The sequence below is a fragment of the Puntigrus tetrazona genome, chromosome 4 (assembly GCF_018831695.1).
Source record: "Puntigrus tetrazona isolate hp1 chromosome 4, ASM1883169v1, whole genome shotgun sequence".
Classification (NCBI taxonomy): Eukaryota; Metazoa; Chordata; class Actinopteri; order Cypriniformes; family Cyprinidae; genus Puntigrus; species Puntigrus tetrazona.
The window spans coordinates 4,022,646-4,040,649 of NC_056702.1; the positions used below are offsets into that span (position 1 = coordinate 4,022,646).

The 18,004-nt window shown below is 39.6% G+C and overlaps 1 protein-coding gene across 5 annotated transcripts in view; it reads left to right on the forward strand.

The window, feature by feature from the left end:
- The window catches only part of srgap1b (SLIT-ROBO Rho GTPase activating protein 1b), a 31,065-nt gene extending 14,305 nt beyond the window's left edge, over positions 1-16,760 (forward strand). For 4 of the 5 annotated variants that reach the window (XM_043237723.1, XM_043237725.1, XM_043237721.1 and 1 more), the window contains 20 exons: positions 1,230-1,392; positions 2,252-2,314; positions 3,846-4,025; positions 5,332-5,460; positions 6,817-7,038; positions 8,020-8,121; positions 8,879-9,076; positions 9,402-9,486; positions 9,906-9,933; positions 10,092-10,122; positions 10,216-10,276; positions 10,368-10,445; positions 10,683-10,817; positions 11,091-11,196; positions 12,351-12,575; positions 12,659-12,738; positions 12,813-12,990; positions 13,639-13,773; positions 13,846-14,203; positions 14,464-16,760. In XM_043237723.1, the coding sequence (XP_043093658.1) occupies positions 1,230-1,392; positions 2,252-2,314; positions 3,846-4,025; positions 5,332-5,460; positions 6,817-7,038; positions 8,020-8,121; positions 8,879-9,076; positions 9,402-9,486; positions 9,906-9,933; positions 10,092-10,122; positions 10,216-10,276; positions 10,368-10,445; positions 10,683-10,817; positions 11,091-11,196; positions 12,351-12,575; positions 12,659-12,738; positions 12,813-12,990; positions 13,639-13,773; positions 13,846-14,203; positions 14,464-14,880 (2,974 nt within the window). In that variant the 3' untranslated portion in view covers positions 14,881-16,760. The remainder of the gene's footprint in view (positions 1-1,229; positions 1,393-2,251; positions 2,315-3,845; positions 4,026-5,331; positions 5,461-6,816; positions 7,039-8,019; positions 8,122-8,878; positions 9,077-9,401; positions 9,487-9,905; positions 9,934-10,091; positions 10,123-10,215; positions 10,277-10,367; positions 10,446-10,682; positions 10,818-11,090; positions 11,197-12,350; positions 12,576-12,658; positions 12,739-12,812; positions 12,991-13,638; positions 13,774-13,845; positions 14,204-14,463) is intronic. The other variant, XM_043237724.1, reaches the window with a different exon arrangement.
- Positions 16,761-18,004: the final 1,244 nt, after the last annotated feature.

An 18,004-nucleotide genomic window follows, 5' to 3' on the forward strand; every position in this document is an offset into this window, starting at 1 on the left:
ATGGCTTCCCATTGTCTTTTCGCAACAGCCATTACTAATATAGAAGATCAAGTGTGTGAAACAAAATGGCGTCTTTTACCTTCACGTTGGCAGGTGGGTAAACCACCTTCACTCTCCAGAACAAATGAGCAATTTGTGCAGACAGCAGTGCAATGCGCTTTAGGAAACATAGTTATACAAGTCTGAGGTCAGTAAGATTTAAATAAATTATTCAGAAAAAATTTCCAATCAAACTAAGAATTCGGAAAGAATTATCACTTGTTTCACAAAAATGTTAAGCAGTTAAACTGTTTGTAACATTACTAATGATCACAAATGTGTCTTGAGCAGCAAATCAGCATACTAAAATGCTCTGAAGGAGCTCTGAAGACTGGAGTAAGGAGTCTTAATATTCAGCTTTACCTTCACAGGAATAAATTACTTTAAGTATATTAAGACGGAATTTGTTTTTTAATTGTAATAAATATATTACTGTATTTTTACTATTCTTTTACTTTCTTAAACTCTTATTTATTAACAATATTTTATCTATTTTTTTTTAAAGGATGAAATGCGCTTTCTTTTTGTCGTCTTAATTTTTGCAAAACACATGCTTTTTGATGATTTTATGGTGTCTTAAATGCAACAGTTATGTAAGATATTTTCTTGTTTAATGCAAATATATTTAGTCATTGCGAGTTACACTTCTAGAAGTAGTCACACTTTTATTCGGTTCGTGAATTCATGCGCCAGATATATTATGGAAAAGTGAAGTGAGGAATATAATCTTTACATGGAATGAGATTCAGAGCATTAACTTGTCATCAGTGGTTTGTATGTTGATATATTCACTATTTGTTATAAAGATTTTACGAGTGTGTTCAGCTGGGAGTCATCTATAGAGATTTTACGGGTTGTGGGACCTTTCCTTAACATCCTCAACCAGTTCGGTGAACTGCAGTTGAAATCTTCACCAAAGCCTCAGCATTTCTTGAGAATAAATGCGAAAAGGTTCATTAGTGGATTTGGATGACTACTTGATAAAAGCCACAGAGCGGCTCTCACAAAAACAGCGTGCACAGCACATCCAGGGCCACCCAGAGAGCCCTACAGCGGAGATGAAGAGATGAGAGATTTGACGTATACAAAAACGAAATGTGTATATGCATTTAAATCACTTAATGTATGAATGTCTTAATATGAAATCGAAATATATTTTTAAGATGATATATTTTCCATCTGGCTTTCAGGAAGGACCAGAACCTTCTTTCTCCTGTGAACTGCTGGTATCTGCTGCTGAACCAGGTGAGGAGGGAGAGCAAGGACCATGCCACACTCAGCGACCTTTACCTCAACAACGTCATCACGCGCTTCACGCATGTCAGCGAGGACAACATGCGTCTGCTCAAGAAGGTGAGGTCTAACGCGGGTCAGCTTCCTGTCTGTACTATAATGTGACGGGATACACGTATAATTACATGAAAATTAAAGCTGAAAAAATGATGCATTTTGTTAAAAAACGTGTCACTTTTAGTCAGCTGGTGGGAGACAAAACCTCTTGATATTGTAAGCACATTTCTCCTTTGGATAATTAAAATGTGAACAACGTTTTACACTCTAGAATTTTTCTAGCCGTTTGTTTGAATTCCTTCAGTATAATTGTCAGACTCCTAAACCCGACTTTCTCAGATCGTGTGCATGGCTGTGGTTTTATTTTATGTGAATTCACCATTCATTATTCAGACATTGTCTCTGTAGAATCCAACGCAGTGGTGGTTTATTTATAGGAAGCAAATTTCTCTTTCTGCACGACACTAGTAGATCAGCGTTAATGTAATAACAATAGTAGAAGGGTCAAAGACAAATGACAGTGTAAGATACAGGATACAGGAGATACAGATACTAAGATGCAGTTTAAGTGCAATCTTTGTGTTCATTTTGGTTTCCTGTAGTTTAAAACTATTTATTTACAATGAATTTTCAAGAAACGTATTAAAACTGACTTAAAAGAAAATCTGTGCTGTGACTTCTGAAGGACCCAAAAGGTCAGGTCAAGAAAGTACTGCCTACAACGACTGATTAAAGAAGTAAAAAAAAAAAGCAACTTTTTGTCCAAAAGTGTGCATTTGAGTTGTTTTGATCTATCGTATTAGTTCAGAATTGACAAAGCGAGGACAATAATGCTTGGCTGTATAGAGTTGACCCAGCTCGGCCCTTACTCTGTCCATTATAACACATCTTGTGTGGTTTTTATCTTTTTTTTGGCCCACAGAGCAAAGAGATCATTTTCCAGCTGCAAGAAGACCTGATGAAGATTCTTAACGAACTCTACACGGTGAGCTTGTCTCATTCTCTCTCATCATCTCTTCAATCTCTTTTTGGATTACTTTTTCATCCCCTCGCTTTGCTGGTGCTTTTCTCTCACATATTGTCATTCCATCAATACGTAATTCACCCCTCCATCACCGACACTCTCTCACTTCTCTTCTTCCAGAACTCAACTGTATAGCTTCATCTATCTTTCATTTACTAGTTTCAAAATTTCCGCGTTGCTTTTTGCTTCTTGATGGCTGTTTTCCTTTTGTCTGCAACATATGCAGATGTTTATTTGAAACCATTCTGACCGGCATAAATTTTCAGACTTAGAATTTTTTTACAGCTTCTGTCTTTGACGTGATGGTACCGCAGGAACTCATACAGTCCCAAACTACATCTTTTTATGCAGCTTTAGAAAAATCGGTGACATGACATTTACCTTTACAGCTCAGTTGATTGACTTAAAAATTATGCAAAAGAGGTAAGATGGCACACAAAAAAATAACTGAAAAAAAGAAATGCATGCATGGATGAGTCTTTTCCATTTTAATGCTGGGTGGGAACCTTTCCTGTTGACAGAAATTTTGTCTGTAATTTTTTTCATGTGCAGTTGTGAATATTTGACCTGAATGCGAGATTGTTTGACAGGACTGAAGTCTTAAAAGCCGGCAACTCTTGCATAAATAACCTTGATAAAACAAAAACACACAGCGCACATTAAGTCTGTCAGCTGAGCTTACCTTTAACATGAGAAATGCACACTAAAAATTAGATGAATTCTCTGAACCAAAGTACTCAAAGTTCAGGAAGTTTCCACCTCACTGCTGCCCTCATGTAAGCAGTTTTGTGTCCCTGTTGAGAAGGATTTACATCAGAGTTTGAAGGCAGAGCAGGACGCATGTTGCATGATTTAGCTTGTAGTGAGGAGTGTTTTTTGACAGTCGAGTGTCTCCAAAAACCACTTTTCATGCTGGTCAATCATGAGCATATCATATTAAAGGAATAGTAAAAATAAATGTTGCTTAAAACAAACCATCCAAGATGAGTTTGGTTCTTCACCAGAACAGATTTGAACAGAAATGTAGCATCATATCACTTGCTCACCAATGGCTCCTGTACAGTAAATGGGTGCCGTCAGAATGAGAATCCAAACATCACATGGACTCCCATCCATTAATTAATATCTTGTGACACAAAAACCTGATTCAGACGAGACAACTTTTTGGTTGTACAAACAGCAATATTATGGATTTACCAATAAAACCAATGGTTTTGAAATATAGTTATGTATTTGTTTAGTACAAATATGCATACTTTTGCATTATTCTGATGTTTTTATCAGTCTCAATCCCATTCACTGAAGAGAATTCATTGGTGAACAAGTAACGCTACGTTTACGTTTTTCATATGGCAGTCATTGCATGATGTACAATAGACATTTATAAATCCGAAGGACTCAGTAGGACGGTTTGCATTCTGCAGGAAGTTTTTGGGCTTGGATGTGAGGGATTGTGGGTAATGTAGTGTTCCATCTGCTCTGCCTCCTGCAGGTGATGAAGACCTATCACATGTATCACTCCGAGACCCTAAGTGCAGAGAATAAGCTAAAGGAGGCAGAGAGGCAGGGTGAGCGACAGGGCCGGGGCGGAGAGGCCGTCTTCAGCCTGCGCACCGAAGATCGCCATCAGCGACGTAACGCTGCCCGCAAAATCCAGAAGATGAAAGAGAAGGTGACTTCCAGATCTTTTGCAGTTTTCTTTTCTGTTGTATTGTTGCCTCTGTATGTGTTTTGCCTAATATGTGTTTACAATCTAAGAGTTTTATCCACTATGCAAATTAGATTCCTTGAATTTTAATGTGCCAGATGTGTTTCCAGAAATAGTGCAAAGTTCGTTTGTCTTGATGAAATATTGTGAACTGGAATTATGAAGTAATTCGGTGGAAAGCATGTGCGATCAGAGAGTATTTATAGAAATGTTCACTGCAGAGTCTAGGGAAAAAAAGCAAAGAAGCGCAGCCATTTTGCAAACTATTCTGTAACGGAAGACCATTGATAACCATGTTTTTAGGGCACAGTATTGTCCCACACCAGCATAAACTGACTCAGGAGACTATAATGTCAGACTGTGTAAATAAAGCAGTCTATATATATTACATATAGTAGTCTGTCTTCAGAACATTAATTTTCCAGTTCAAACACCCCCATGACGCACCGTGTGTTCGTTTGGTACTGCATTCATTTCTCTCTTTCATAAGGGGGAGGAGAGGTTAGAATGAGCAATTGTTACAGTATTGGACAAAATAGGCAGACAGGATATCCCGATGGACAGAGTCAACAGTGCATTTTTCCGTTTGATGTATTGTATGAGAATAATTATACACTTATAAATTTAAAATGTGCATGCACTACCATTCAAAGGTTTTTTACATTTATCAATGATGCATTAAATTGCTGAAAGTCACAGTAGAAATATTAATAAAGTAAAACTGAAACAAATGCCGTTTTTTTACTTTCTTTTTATCCGACCAAATTTAGCATTGCATCCTAGGAATAAATTACATTTTAAAATGTATCTAAAAAGTAACTAAAATTTTGTTGTTGTTGGTTATTGTTTCACAGTGTTTGTTTGCTGCATTTTTTATCAAATTCAGCCTTGATTTGCATTTCTTTCATAACCTTTTTACTGACCCCAAACTTTTGAATGGTAGTGTACATCTTCACTCAAATATCAGTCAGACTGTGACACTATCGACACTATAAGGTCAGGATGCTTGCTTGATTCAATGATAATGTTGCCGTAAAAGATATGTGGGTTTTACCAGCAGCCGAGGAACTTTAATTAAAGGAGCAATTACGATCACAGAGACGCAGACATAAGCCAAGCCTAACTGTGCTAACACACTTCCATTAGAAACAAGTTAGTCGATAGGCCGTCAATAAAAACATTTTATCTTCCTGCCTCGATGGAGATATAGCACTTACTCAACACTTTGTCCTTCTTTCTCTCCTTCAACCCCTCTTTCTCCCCCTCCCAGCGCCAAGCCAAGTACTCGGAGAACAAACTGAAGGTTATGAAAGCTCGGAATGAATATCTGTTGACTCTGGAGGCCACGAACGCTTCTCTGTTTAAATATTACATCCAAGACCTGTCGCATTTGATTGACGTGAGTATCTGATTAGGGCTGTGTACTGTAATGTACAGATTGTGAGTAGACGGCAGGAAATTGCCACTGCATGAAGGGCATGGTGTTATAGTTGTGTTTATTTGCTTTTTCACCAAGCACAGTAATGAATTATAGTCCTGATTAATAATCACTAATTAAGGCAGCCTACACTGCCTTTAATTAGAGACAAACGCACCCTGTAACAGGCAGGACGGGATGGAGATTAAGCCTTTAATTACAAGCACACATTAGCACATTCTGAAACAGGCCATGTTTTGAATGGAAAACTAGCACACTTGTTCCTGCTGAACAGGGTATACTGTCCTAAACTCTATCTTTTACTCTGTCCATCTATCTATCGCTCAGTGTATTTCTATCATTCCATCGTTTGTTAGATCTGTTGTTTAATCTATCATTGTGTCTATCTATCTATCTATCTATCTATCTATTGTTCTATCTATCTATCTATCATTCTATCATTCTAATGTTCTCTCCTCTCTCTCTCTCTCTCTCTCTCTCTCTCTCTCTCTCTCTCTCTCTCTCTCTATTTATCTGCAGTACTTGTCGGTCTGTTCTTTTATTGTTCTATTGTTCTTATTTTTCTGTCGTTCTATTGCTTTTCTGTCAATCATTGATCTATCTATGACCCTGCCGGTCGTTCTTTCTTTCTGTCATCTATCTATTTTCTGTCTATCACCAGTTTGTCTTCATTTTATCACATTAAAGATGGAAGGTGAAGTTGTCCATTGCATTGCGGGATAGAGTGTCCCATGTATTGTACTACGATCCTTTTTACAGCTGTAGTAATTCATTAGTTAATGTACATACTGCACACTACCTACTTTCCACACACAAAGTCTTATAAGATCTTATTAAATATGTAGCACACTTAATCTACTGTCCAGTGAGGCGAGGAGATTCTTCAATGGTGAAGAGAGGAGCCATTTCTCACACTGGGTTTGCTGTGTCTGTTGTTTTGCTCATTAGAGTTTGCAGCAGGCTGATGGTGGTCAGCAGTATCTGTCCGATCGGAGCGCTGCGTCTCTTTGACCTTCACAGAGGTCAAACCTGCTCACACTGAGATAAAGACAGCAGGAGAATTTGTGTACGTGGGTGGGTAAAAGAGGGAAAGAGATTGTGTGGGGGTGGGAAGTGAGATACAGTAAAAGCCTGGATGAAAAACCCTTCAAATTAACCCTGAGAACACAAGCCCCGGAGGATAATTTCTAGATAAATGCTTTAAAGCAATGGTTCATCCGTCGTAATCGGGTTTGACTGACAGCGCCACACAAATCCACACTATTCACGCTCTCTTCTCTGTTAAAATTGCCTGCTGCTGTGTTTGTGTTTTAACAGTGTTGTGACCTCGGCTACCATGCAGGCCTGAGCCGGGCATTGCGCACCTACCTGTCAGCAGAATACAGCCTGGAAACCTCTCGGCACGAGGGCCTGGATATTTTGGAGGGGGCTGTGGAGGGGCTGGACCCCAGTAATGACCGGCAGCGCTTTATGGAGACTCACCCTACAGCATTCACCCCTCCTGCACGCTTCTCCTTTCAACCACACATGGGAGACCAGGTCACATGCCACCTAGTGTCCAAACTGCACACATACAAGCCATTCACACTACATCGACGTCTGCGTATGAAAGGAATAAATTTGTGCTGTTGCATATCTTCATAATTTGGCTAGACAGCAAAAAATAAATTCATTTCATCAATAAAAATCACATTTGAATGTTTGTTTGAAATTGTCCTGTGCTTGACTAGACTGTGAACTGTGGGGAAACTCCATTTCTTAACTAAAACATTCAGTTCTAATTGGGAAACATGACCATCGAAGAAGTAATTACAATGTGAATTTTACTTGTTTATGTGGAACAACTCGTGTTTTTGTGATACGCCTTCACATAATAGTATGATTTTTAGCATTAATTTATTTTAATTGTTTAAATTAAGCATACAGGAGTCTGTCTTCCTAAAACTGTTTTAAATAGCATTTAAAAACATAGTTTGATGACCTCATAAAAATTGGGGCCAAATGGATTGTTCATAATTTTTTTACAAACTCATTTGTCACACCACAGGACCATTTAAAATGAATTAGTTAAGCCAAAAAGGTGATTTAAAAGTGGTGGCCGCTTAGAGAATCTAAAAACTACTACTACTACTATTTTCATACAAATATATAATTTGATATAACCCTCAAGTGTTGAGAACAAAACAAACGTATACTGAAACATATGGTTGAGCTTGTTAATTCACACGTTCTCCAATTTCACACAGAATTTCCATGCGTGTCAAATTTAGTCACATCTGTGGTCTTGTAGTTACCGTGCAGAACCTTGGTGGTCGCTTGAGCAATGCAAATTCAAGTCTGGCTTGCAACATATTTTATCCGACACCGCGCTGTTCTCCATATCATTTCCCGACCTTTTTTACTATCCGTGTCCTTGATAATGGCAAAAAGGCCGCTTTAATAATAAATGAGATCAAATGATTGGTTTGTTCTGCTGAACGCTTTCTGTAATATGTGTATTTATGCATGTTGATATTTCAGGTGAGTCAAATCACGGCCTTGCCGCAGGTGCAAGCTGAGCTCCTCCTCCGATTCCAGCAGCTGCAGTCGCGCCTCTCCACGCTGAAGATCGAAAATGAAGAGGTGAGACACACACACACACACACACACACACACACACACATGCGCACAATCTCTTCCCCTTGAATGAGCACCTCGGCAGCTGCGGTTCCCCCACTGAGGATAAAGAATGAGATGACAGGCGTACACACCTTCTCCATTTCCTTTCCCCTCTCATTTCTTCTGTCTTTGTCGTCAGGTATTATACATGCACGCCACCTCGCTCCTTCACAGCCACAGACGCATTCATACATATTGTTTCCATCTTCTCCGTCTCTGTTTGAGTGTGTGGTTGTTTATCGCTAGTTGTTGGCAGGCCAGCTGTTTCCTGCAGCTCTCAGCATGTGAAGGACAGAGCAGAAGTGCTGATGAACGCTGTATTACCGCAGTGAGCGTAGACCGTAGAGACCCAGGGGTGTACGGATGTGTGTGCGGGATATTCCTAAATCCTTGCTGCTCTAAATGACTACGGACCAATTCCTGAATACATTGTGTGATTGTCACTCAACAAAAAGTACAAGCCGTTCTATTATTAGCTTGGTTGTACATGATAATACTCAGTCATTTGATCAAATATTGTGAAATTACTATTTTTACGGTTTTCTATTTTTATGTACTGTATAATGTAATTTATTAATGTGATGACAAAGCTGAATATAACCAATACTCAGTGTCACGCGATCCTTCAGAAATCATTCTTATATGCTACTTCGGTACGCTAACATTAAGAAACGCCCCACTCGCTTTCTGTTGAATCAAACTCTCCATGTTCCCTCTGAAGGTGAAAAAGACGTCGGAGGCCACGCTCAGCACTATCCAGGACATGGTGAACATGGAAGACTACGACGTGTCCGAGAGCTTCCAGCACAGTCGCTCCACTGAGTCGGTCAAATCCAGCGTATCAGACACTTACCTCAGCAAACCCAGCCTGGCCAAGAGACGCGCCAACCAGCAGGAAACAGAGCTCTTCTATTTCACAGTAAACGTTGGCCCTCACACACTCGCTCACACCGGCCCTGTTGTAGAAATATGGCGTTTAATAAGACAGTTAACTTGCAGCCGACCAAGAAAACGGCGCAGTCACCATATCTATTCTCCTTACGTCACCCTTTGCAGCCAATGATCTGGTTACACTGTAGTTTTGTAGCGGTTTGACCCCTGGATCAATGGTCACGTTTTAGCCTCAAGCAATGTCTGCATCTTTAAACTAAGTTTATGGCTACTGAAGGATGACCAGGACTAATTAGATCATTAGTTTCCAGTGTAATTGGATTGTTATTGACTGTGTATTTGTGTGGCTGCAGAAGCTGAAGGAGTATCTGGAAGGCAGTAATCTCATCGCTAAATTACAAGCCAAACATGACATGCTGAAGAGGAGCATATCTGAAGGTGATGTTGCATTTCACTCTAAATGTGTGATTATTATGATCAAATGCTTTATTTACTGTTGTATGCGACTGCTGCTGCAGCTGCTAATAATGAATAATAATAATAATTTTTATATTAATATTTTAGATAAAATTATATTATTATTTTTTCTTATTTTCCTTATTTTTTGCTTGTAAATCTTTGATTTATTAAATTACATATTAATATTAATACTGTTTCTACTAGTATTATTACTACTAATATTAATAATATAGCAAGACACAGTCAGTTTATCTGTTTAACATGATTATATAAATTTGCATCAACACTTTTTCATAAAATGCGTATTGAATGACCATTCACACTAGAACACTGAGGTTTTTGTAAACAGATCCATGTGAATAAAACCAAGATAAATATAATAATATCTATATCCACAGGATACCGAGCAGACATCATGACAACCAGGTAAATCTCATTATCTATGTCTGACCTTCTTTTAATGCCCTTTTTACACATACTTCTCTGCATCACAAGGTCCATTTGATATTTGTAAAGGTTCTCATGACCTTTTTGAATGCTAAATCCCTTGTTTCGGTTGTGTTTCTCTCTCTTTTGCCACTTAGCCGTCGACGCAACTCCCACAGCAGGCACCAGGTAACGGCCGCCTCGGTTTCCACCTCTACCAGCACACACATTTCACATTTTGTGCAACTTTATGAGTATTGGGATATTTTTATCTGCACACAGGATTCTGGGAAAGCCATCCCACTGATTGTAGAGAGCTGCATTCGCTTTATTAATCTATATGGTAAGAAATGCATATAATCTGATGAATAATACAAACATTGACAAACACATGCATTCACATTATGGTGTAATTATTTTTTTTCTTCTTCTAGGTCTGCAACACCAGGGTATTTTCAGGGTTTCAGGGTCACAGGTGGAAGTCAATGACATCAAGAACTCTTTTGAACGAGGTTTGTGAATGCCGTGATGTAAATAACTCTCATAATTATGTAACTTCACTTTATTTAATTTTTTGCATATATATACCAGTCTTCTTTTAAATTAAAACATTTACGATTGTGATTCTTTAATAATAAATGCTGATGGCTTTTTGAAAACTCAGTGTTCAAATGATGTGAAAACCGTTGATTATAATGAAAAAGATCTATCACCATGGATACGCTCTCATCATAGCGACTGTTTCCCAGGGAACGACCCCTTGACTGACGAGGAGAATAACCATGACATTAACTCGGTAGCAGGCGTGCTGAAAATGTACTTCCGCAACCTGGACAACCCGCTTTTCCCCAAGGAGAAGTTCAACGATCTCATCGCCTGCGTCCGTGAGTGCTTGTTTCCCTGCGTTCATATGTGTGTGCACGTATGTGTATGAAGCAGAATAGAGGAAGGAAAGAAAAGGAAAGGTGTGTGTGTGTGTGTGAGAAACGGTGGCAAAAGCGTTCGGGAAATGACAGGGTGCTAAGTACTCGGGTTTCCTGGGGAGTTTGGACAGCTGCTGTCTTTTCATGTGAATATAACAGAGCCTGCCTGTTTGAGCACACGGGACGTCTGCTTTTCCTTGTTCTTGAACCTGCGTGTTCATGTGCACTCAACAGGAACGGAGAGTTTGTATGAACGTGCCCTGTCCATCCGCAAGATCTTGACCACAACACCACGGCCAACACTCGTGGTCATGAGATACCTGTTTGCGTTTCTCAACCAGTGAGTATTCACACACATTTATGTAGCTAGAGCAAATAGGACTCACTACACAGACTGTGTGCTGCTTTCATATAAAGCTAAGTGTAATTATTCAATTCTATCATTCTGTAATATTTTAAGTAACTGTATAAATATATATTGACTATAATAGCTTTTTATTTATTTTAGTGCATAGTGTTATTGTAGTACTTCTACTTATTAAAATGTTTACAATAATAACCCGATATAAATGATTTATTACTAATATTTAGTGCTGTCAAATGATTAATTGCGATTAATCGCATTTTTAAATATATATATTTGTTTATACATTGTATATTTCTTATGTATATATAAATACAAACATACTGTATATTTAATAAAAAATTTTATTTATTGAATTTATACATTATCAATATATGTGTATATGTATGTGCGTGTTTAATATATACATATTAAATACACATGGTACAAATATATTATGTAAAGGAAAACCTTTTTGATTGTGAATAATTATTTGACAGCGCTACTAATATTATACTTTTTTATGTTATTTTATATAATGTATTAATACAGACCCTAAAAGAAAACAACCAACATTAAATAATATAAATAAGTGTGTGTATGTTTAAAAAATGTTTAAACTTTAAGGAACATTATAAATGTTATATGTACACTTAATGTCACTTCTAACAAGCAATAACCTGTTATATCTCTAAATCACTTTTTAGAAACTTTCAGATGTCCTCGAAGGAATGTTTTGCTATATTTAGCTGATTCATGTTGACAGTTTTGTCCCAAAAGAGTAGCAAAGTAAACCCACATGCAAACTCTTCCATGTATGTACTCGGTATGAAATATTCATCAGTATTTCTACTTCCAAACGAACACAACTGATTGAGCAGCGAATCTGAAGCGCCTCGTTGAATAGGAGAAATGCAGCTAAACTAAGCATCCATTTTCACACCGGAAATTAAATCCTCTCCCACCTCTGTGCCGTGAGAGACAGAGGGAGGCTGGGAGCGAGAGTGTTGGGTAAAGGTGCAAAAAGAAAAGGTGCGATATGAAATTTATGACTCATGCACACAAATAACAGAATGACGCTCTGATTGAGAACGCATAAATATAGCAGTGAACCCAGGAGACAATTTAATGCATCGTGTTTGCCTTCGCAGCTTGTCCCAGTACAGTGATGAGAACATGATGGACCCTGGAAACTTAGCTATATGCTTCGGTCCGACTTTGATGCCCACCCCGGACCTCCTGGACCAGGTCTCATGTCAGGCTCATGTCAACGAGGTCGTCAAAACCATCATCATCCATCATGAAACCATCTTCCCTGACACCAAAGAGCTCGAGGGACCCGTTTATGAGAAGTGCATGAGCAATACGGAGTACTGGTGAGTTTATCTGTGTAACCGCTTACCGTATTCATTTTTAAAGTGTATTGCAGTATGTTGATAATCTTTTTGTGTTCTTTAAGTGAAAGTCCGTACAGTGAGCCTGGAGCGTTTGAAGAAGGGGAGCAGGACGGAGGGACTGAAACACAGACGAGCGAGGAGGGTAAATATATGAGGAGATTGTTCGCTTTTCTTAACCGCAGAAATACAGAATGCTGAATCTGTCTTTCTTTTCAGAAGGGGAGCCTGTAGAGGCCATAGCGAAGTTTGACTATGTGGGACGGTCCGGACGGGAGCTGACCTTTAAAAAAGGAGCCACTCTGCTGCTGTTTCAGAGAGCGTCTGAAGACTGGTGGGAGGGACGACACAACGGCATTGACGGCCTCATACCACACCAGTACGTCACGCTGCAGGAGTGAGTTCACATGCTTCATCGACATATTCAACAAGATAGGGAAAAAAAAAGAATTTTATAGCAGACACATTTTATTGTAAAATCATGGTATCTCTATCTCACAGTTTGAGAAATCACATTTTATTTTATTTTTAATTTGTTATTTTAGTGGTGACTAATAAAACTAAAAACAAATTAGGTCTAGTTCAGTTTATTTTAGTTTTTTCCACTGGTGACTAATTTCCACTTAATAAGCATGAAAATCATTTATTAAATGTTTATTTTATTTTAAACAGTGCTGATTAATTTGACTTAATGTTACTAATTCAAAACCATAATAAATCAACTTTGGTACCTCCTCTAAACAATGTAAAATTTCATTGCTTTTTAAATTTAATTATATTTGGTTTACTTTAGTTTGGTGGTGACTGCTTTCCGCTTAATACTGCTGCTTTAAAAACATTAAAAAAATGATGGTGCTGTGTACACAATCTGACAAGTGACTTATTAGATGTTTATTTTATTATTTTATTTTTAACAGTAGTGACTTATTCCCACTTAACGTCTATAGTAAAGAAATGCTCATAGTAACTGTAAGGAATTTGAAGGTTGGTTCTTTTTACATAACAAACTGGCAAATTTTATTTCCTCATTTATTATGTATTTCAGGGATGAGGCCATGTCAGACACTCTGAGCCAGAAGACAGACAGTGAGTCCAGCACTACACCTTCAGATGAAGTGAGCTCCAGACGGTCGCTTACGTCTCCTACTGAACCAAGAATCCCTGAGACCTTCATCAGCCGGTGAGCACACACACACACACACTGGCATTCAGTCACCTAGTCACTTTATTAATCCCTCCTTCCTCTCTTCAGACACCGGAAGCGGACCGAAGCCCTTCTGCGGCGTGTCCCTGGACGCTTAAGCGACGGTCACTGTCACGGCAATGGTCTGGAACGCAGCTCTCCTCCCGTAACGGTGACGGTAACGGGGCATTTCAGCCCGCGGGAGCTGCTGCGTGGAAACAGCTGTGTGGACAGTCCTGAGCACCACCGACGCACAGGACACGACGCCACCTCCAACGGCAACGTCACTGCCAACATCAGCCGCCACGAGTCCCTGCGCAGGGACAGAGAGCGGGAGAGTCCTCCGATACGCCAGTCACCGTCCACACTGCATTGTGGGTTACCCATTCAACGCTCCCAGACGCTGAACCCGCACACAATGGCACAGGTTTGTTGTGAAAACCCATGCAAATGGTCAAATCTCACAAAAACACGTTCCTCGCATTTCAGTCCCAGAATTGAAAGAAATTAAATTATTTTGCATATGGAAACTAAAACGATTTTTGACATTTTTACAGTTAAACACACTTTCTGTATGTCTGTGACAGGTTTCGTGAGATTTGCATACGTGGGCACTCATGCACGCTCAAATAACCCAACGTGTCATGTTAGTGATACTCGTACAGTTAATGCTCTCTCTCTCTCCAGGATTTAGAGGAAACCATGAGCCTGGCCTTGAACGAGCTGCGTGAGCTGGAAAGGCAGAACGGGAAGACCGCTGCTCCTGACCTGGTTTTGGACACCCTGGAGCAGGTGAAGAGCAGCCCATCCTGCCCTTCCGGCTCCACCCCCTCCAGCTTGTCCAGCCCGTCAGATTCCCCGAGCCCCCTCAGCCCTATCAGCCCCCTTCCTCCTCTCCCACCTCTGCCCGGCCCTTCGTCCCGGCGCTCCAACGACCCCGTTGCCACCTTCAAACCCGTGGCCTCGCCCCGTATGGGCGTGACGCTCCGTCCACCCGCTTTGCGGCCCAAACCGCCCATTCTCCCCAAAGCCAACCCTCCACCTTCCCAGCAGCCCCAGAATCCACCCTCGAGTTTCAGCGGCGACAAATCCGGCACTATGTAAGCCAATGGGTTCAACCGAAGGAAACAGGGTTTAAGACTCGACGACTGCTCGAAGAACAGGGTTAATCACTTAATAATGACATGATTGTACGGCCGATAGCTAGTTTATGCGCAGAGCGGTCTGATAGCGTTAGTCTACGATATTATATCCATAAATGTGTTGTCAGGGTGGTGTGCGTGCGTGCGTGCGTGCGTGTGTGTGTGTGTGTGTATTCTCAAAGTGAATAGGACTTTACCGTGTCTGTGTGTAGATACATTTACGAGGAACACATTCAGAGACAGCGGAGAGAGACTGCTTGTACAGGAAGTACCGTTGTTGGGTTTTTTGGGGGGGGGAAATGTTCCATTGAGTCGGTGCAATGTATTTTGAGTGCTTTGATTTGTTAGGCCTTACTACCACAAGAGGGATGTGTCGAAAACGCTGTTTTTTATAAGTTGCTGCTGCTTTTTTTTTGATGCTTCGATTCGAGTTACAGGACTCCCGGTGCCTCTTGGGAAAATAGCTGTTTCACTTTGATGGGGAATGTAATTTCGTTTATTTTATTTCGTTCACTTAGCCTTTCCCGCAAGGCGACTGAAGAACACAGAATGTATTCCATGAATGTTCCACTGTTTTTCCTGTTTTCACTCGAAAAAATACCACGCTAAGCCTTGATCACCAGATGAACCTCCCCCTTTACCGTGGAAACCAAACCCTGAAGCCTGATTGGACGACATGGGAGGGACACAACCCTAACATTCCGAGGGCAAACGCGCGAACGAAGCTTTAATGAAACATCACACCGAAGGCGCAAATAAGACCTTCTGGGGAGGATTGCGAAGAAAATTCCGAAAGTTAGTGCAAAAGGCCACGCCCTCCCTCCGGTCGTTCAAGTACAATTTCCACTGCTGCTCCACTAATGGACGATAACGGTGTTCGATCCTTGATTTTCAGCGTCCCCTGTGCTTCCAGTGTACGTGTGTTTGTACGATATCGTCAATGGCAGACTCTTTGGAGCACACTAACCATACATGGCTCTCCTGTGTGTGTCTGTGTGGGGGTTTTTGCATGATAAAATGCGCTTAGAGTAGTTCAGAGTACTAGATGATGGATAATTCATGCTTGTACATGACAATTTAAGTGTTTGAGAGTGTGTGTGTGTGTGTGTGTGTGTGAGAGAGAGAGAGTAAAAGAGAGCTAAAAAGAGTGCACTGCACTTGTAGACAAGATTGTGGGTTTGTGTGTGTGTGTGTGTGTGTGCGGGATAGAGAGTGTGTGTGCGTGTGTGAGATCGAGGGTGTTTAGTCCAGTGTGTAAATATGCATGAGGGTGAGTAGGTTTAAGACCGAACGGCCTTGGTTCACTTTTTTATACACTAACGATGATTGTTTTTCCACTTTTTTTGACTGCTGCTCTTATGTTTTTCTACCTGTTCTATTTTTTTACCTTCATTTCTTACTGGTGCTCTTTCATACGACCGCGTCCGCTTGTTGCCGTATATTCGATTTTCCAAGCAATTCGAGATTATCTCCCCACCCTCCCACACAAACACACACACACACACACACACACACACACACACACACACACTGTGTTCACATGAAAGTGCCTTTCAGGATGCATGTTGAATGCAGGAGCCTAGTCTGCCAAGGGTGTGTGCTCCCGTCGCTCTCTGAAGAGTCGTTCCCCAAGTTAAATAATAATAATAATAACGCTAGAGCTATTTCCAGATATTTAATAACCTGAACGAATAATAAATATGTACATTTAATCCATTGTGATGTCGCACTTTCATGTATAGGATTGTATTGGCATGTAGCATTAAATCATGTTCCAGTGCATTTTAAAATGTGTCGAAACTGAATGTCTTTGAAATAAAGGAAAGTTGATATGTCTCAAAATGGCGCGTTGTACATTTTTCTTGATGTATGATAGAAAGGCTCGTACAAAAACCGAGTAAAACGTATTATACATGTGATTTAAAGACACAGAACACCCAGCACTGTTGTTATTACTTCATTATATAGAAAACTTTCATGGAACACAAAAATGGAAAATAATGATTTTTGGTGTGCTGTCCCTTTAAATGTTACAATCCTCCTGCCTGTATCCATGTTTTGTACACACGAACACTAATAACCTATGCTCTTATTTCAGTCTCGCCGTTAAAAATTCAGGAAGATTCAAGGAAGCTTTTATGACTCCACAGGAGTGGAGGACACAATTTCTGCCTTTTAAGCAAGGAATCATTTCCCATCATGCACCTTAACTGGCTGATTCCAAAGTGGAGGTAAATTGATAAAGATTTCCCCCCATTCAGTGGGGTCCAAAAGTCTAAGACCACTTATTTTATTTTGCATTCTAACTACTTTTTCCAATGTAAATATATTTAATTCCTTTTGCTTAAGCTGTATGAACATGTTTTCCAGTTTTATTGATCATATTACATCACAAAATTCCTTTAATTTTAAATTACATTTTAAAGATTTTCAATGTGGTATCAGACATTGGGCCAGACTGTGGTTTTGGATTTGCAGATGTTTTGCGAGCCTGCTTTCTCTGTTTTGAGTTATGGGTATAAAGTTATCAATCTTTAATGTTTTGATTTATATTAATCTTCATCCATTTTTTAAATGCAAGCCGGTACATCCTTTCCGCTGTCCTTCAGAGCAGATCCCAACTCTCTTGTACAGCTGTGACCTGTGCATTTTATTGGGTTGCAGTGAACCGTAACAAGAAAATAATCACAGTTCGTATTACTAAAATGCACATTTTACTGCATTTCTTTTTACTTGTTTCTTTTTTAATTACCAGTATGGCCATGGGTTTTCCAGACTATAAACACTTTAAAAGCACAGAATGTTTGGAAACAAAACTGTATACTTTTCTGCGCTGATCTACACTATCATTTAGAAGTTTTAGAACTTTTTTATGCATATTTTTATTTAGTAAAAATGCTTTAAACTCACAATAAAGACAAAAGATTACCATTTAAATGTTCTTTTTAACATGCTATTATTCATCAAAGAATGGAGAACAAAATATATCGGTTTCGTATGTATATAATGATAATTGGTTTCTTTAGCAGTAATTCAGCATATTATAATGTAACACTAAGGACTGTAAAATTCCTTTTTAATGGAAA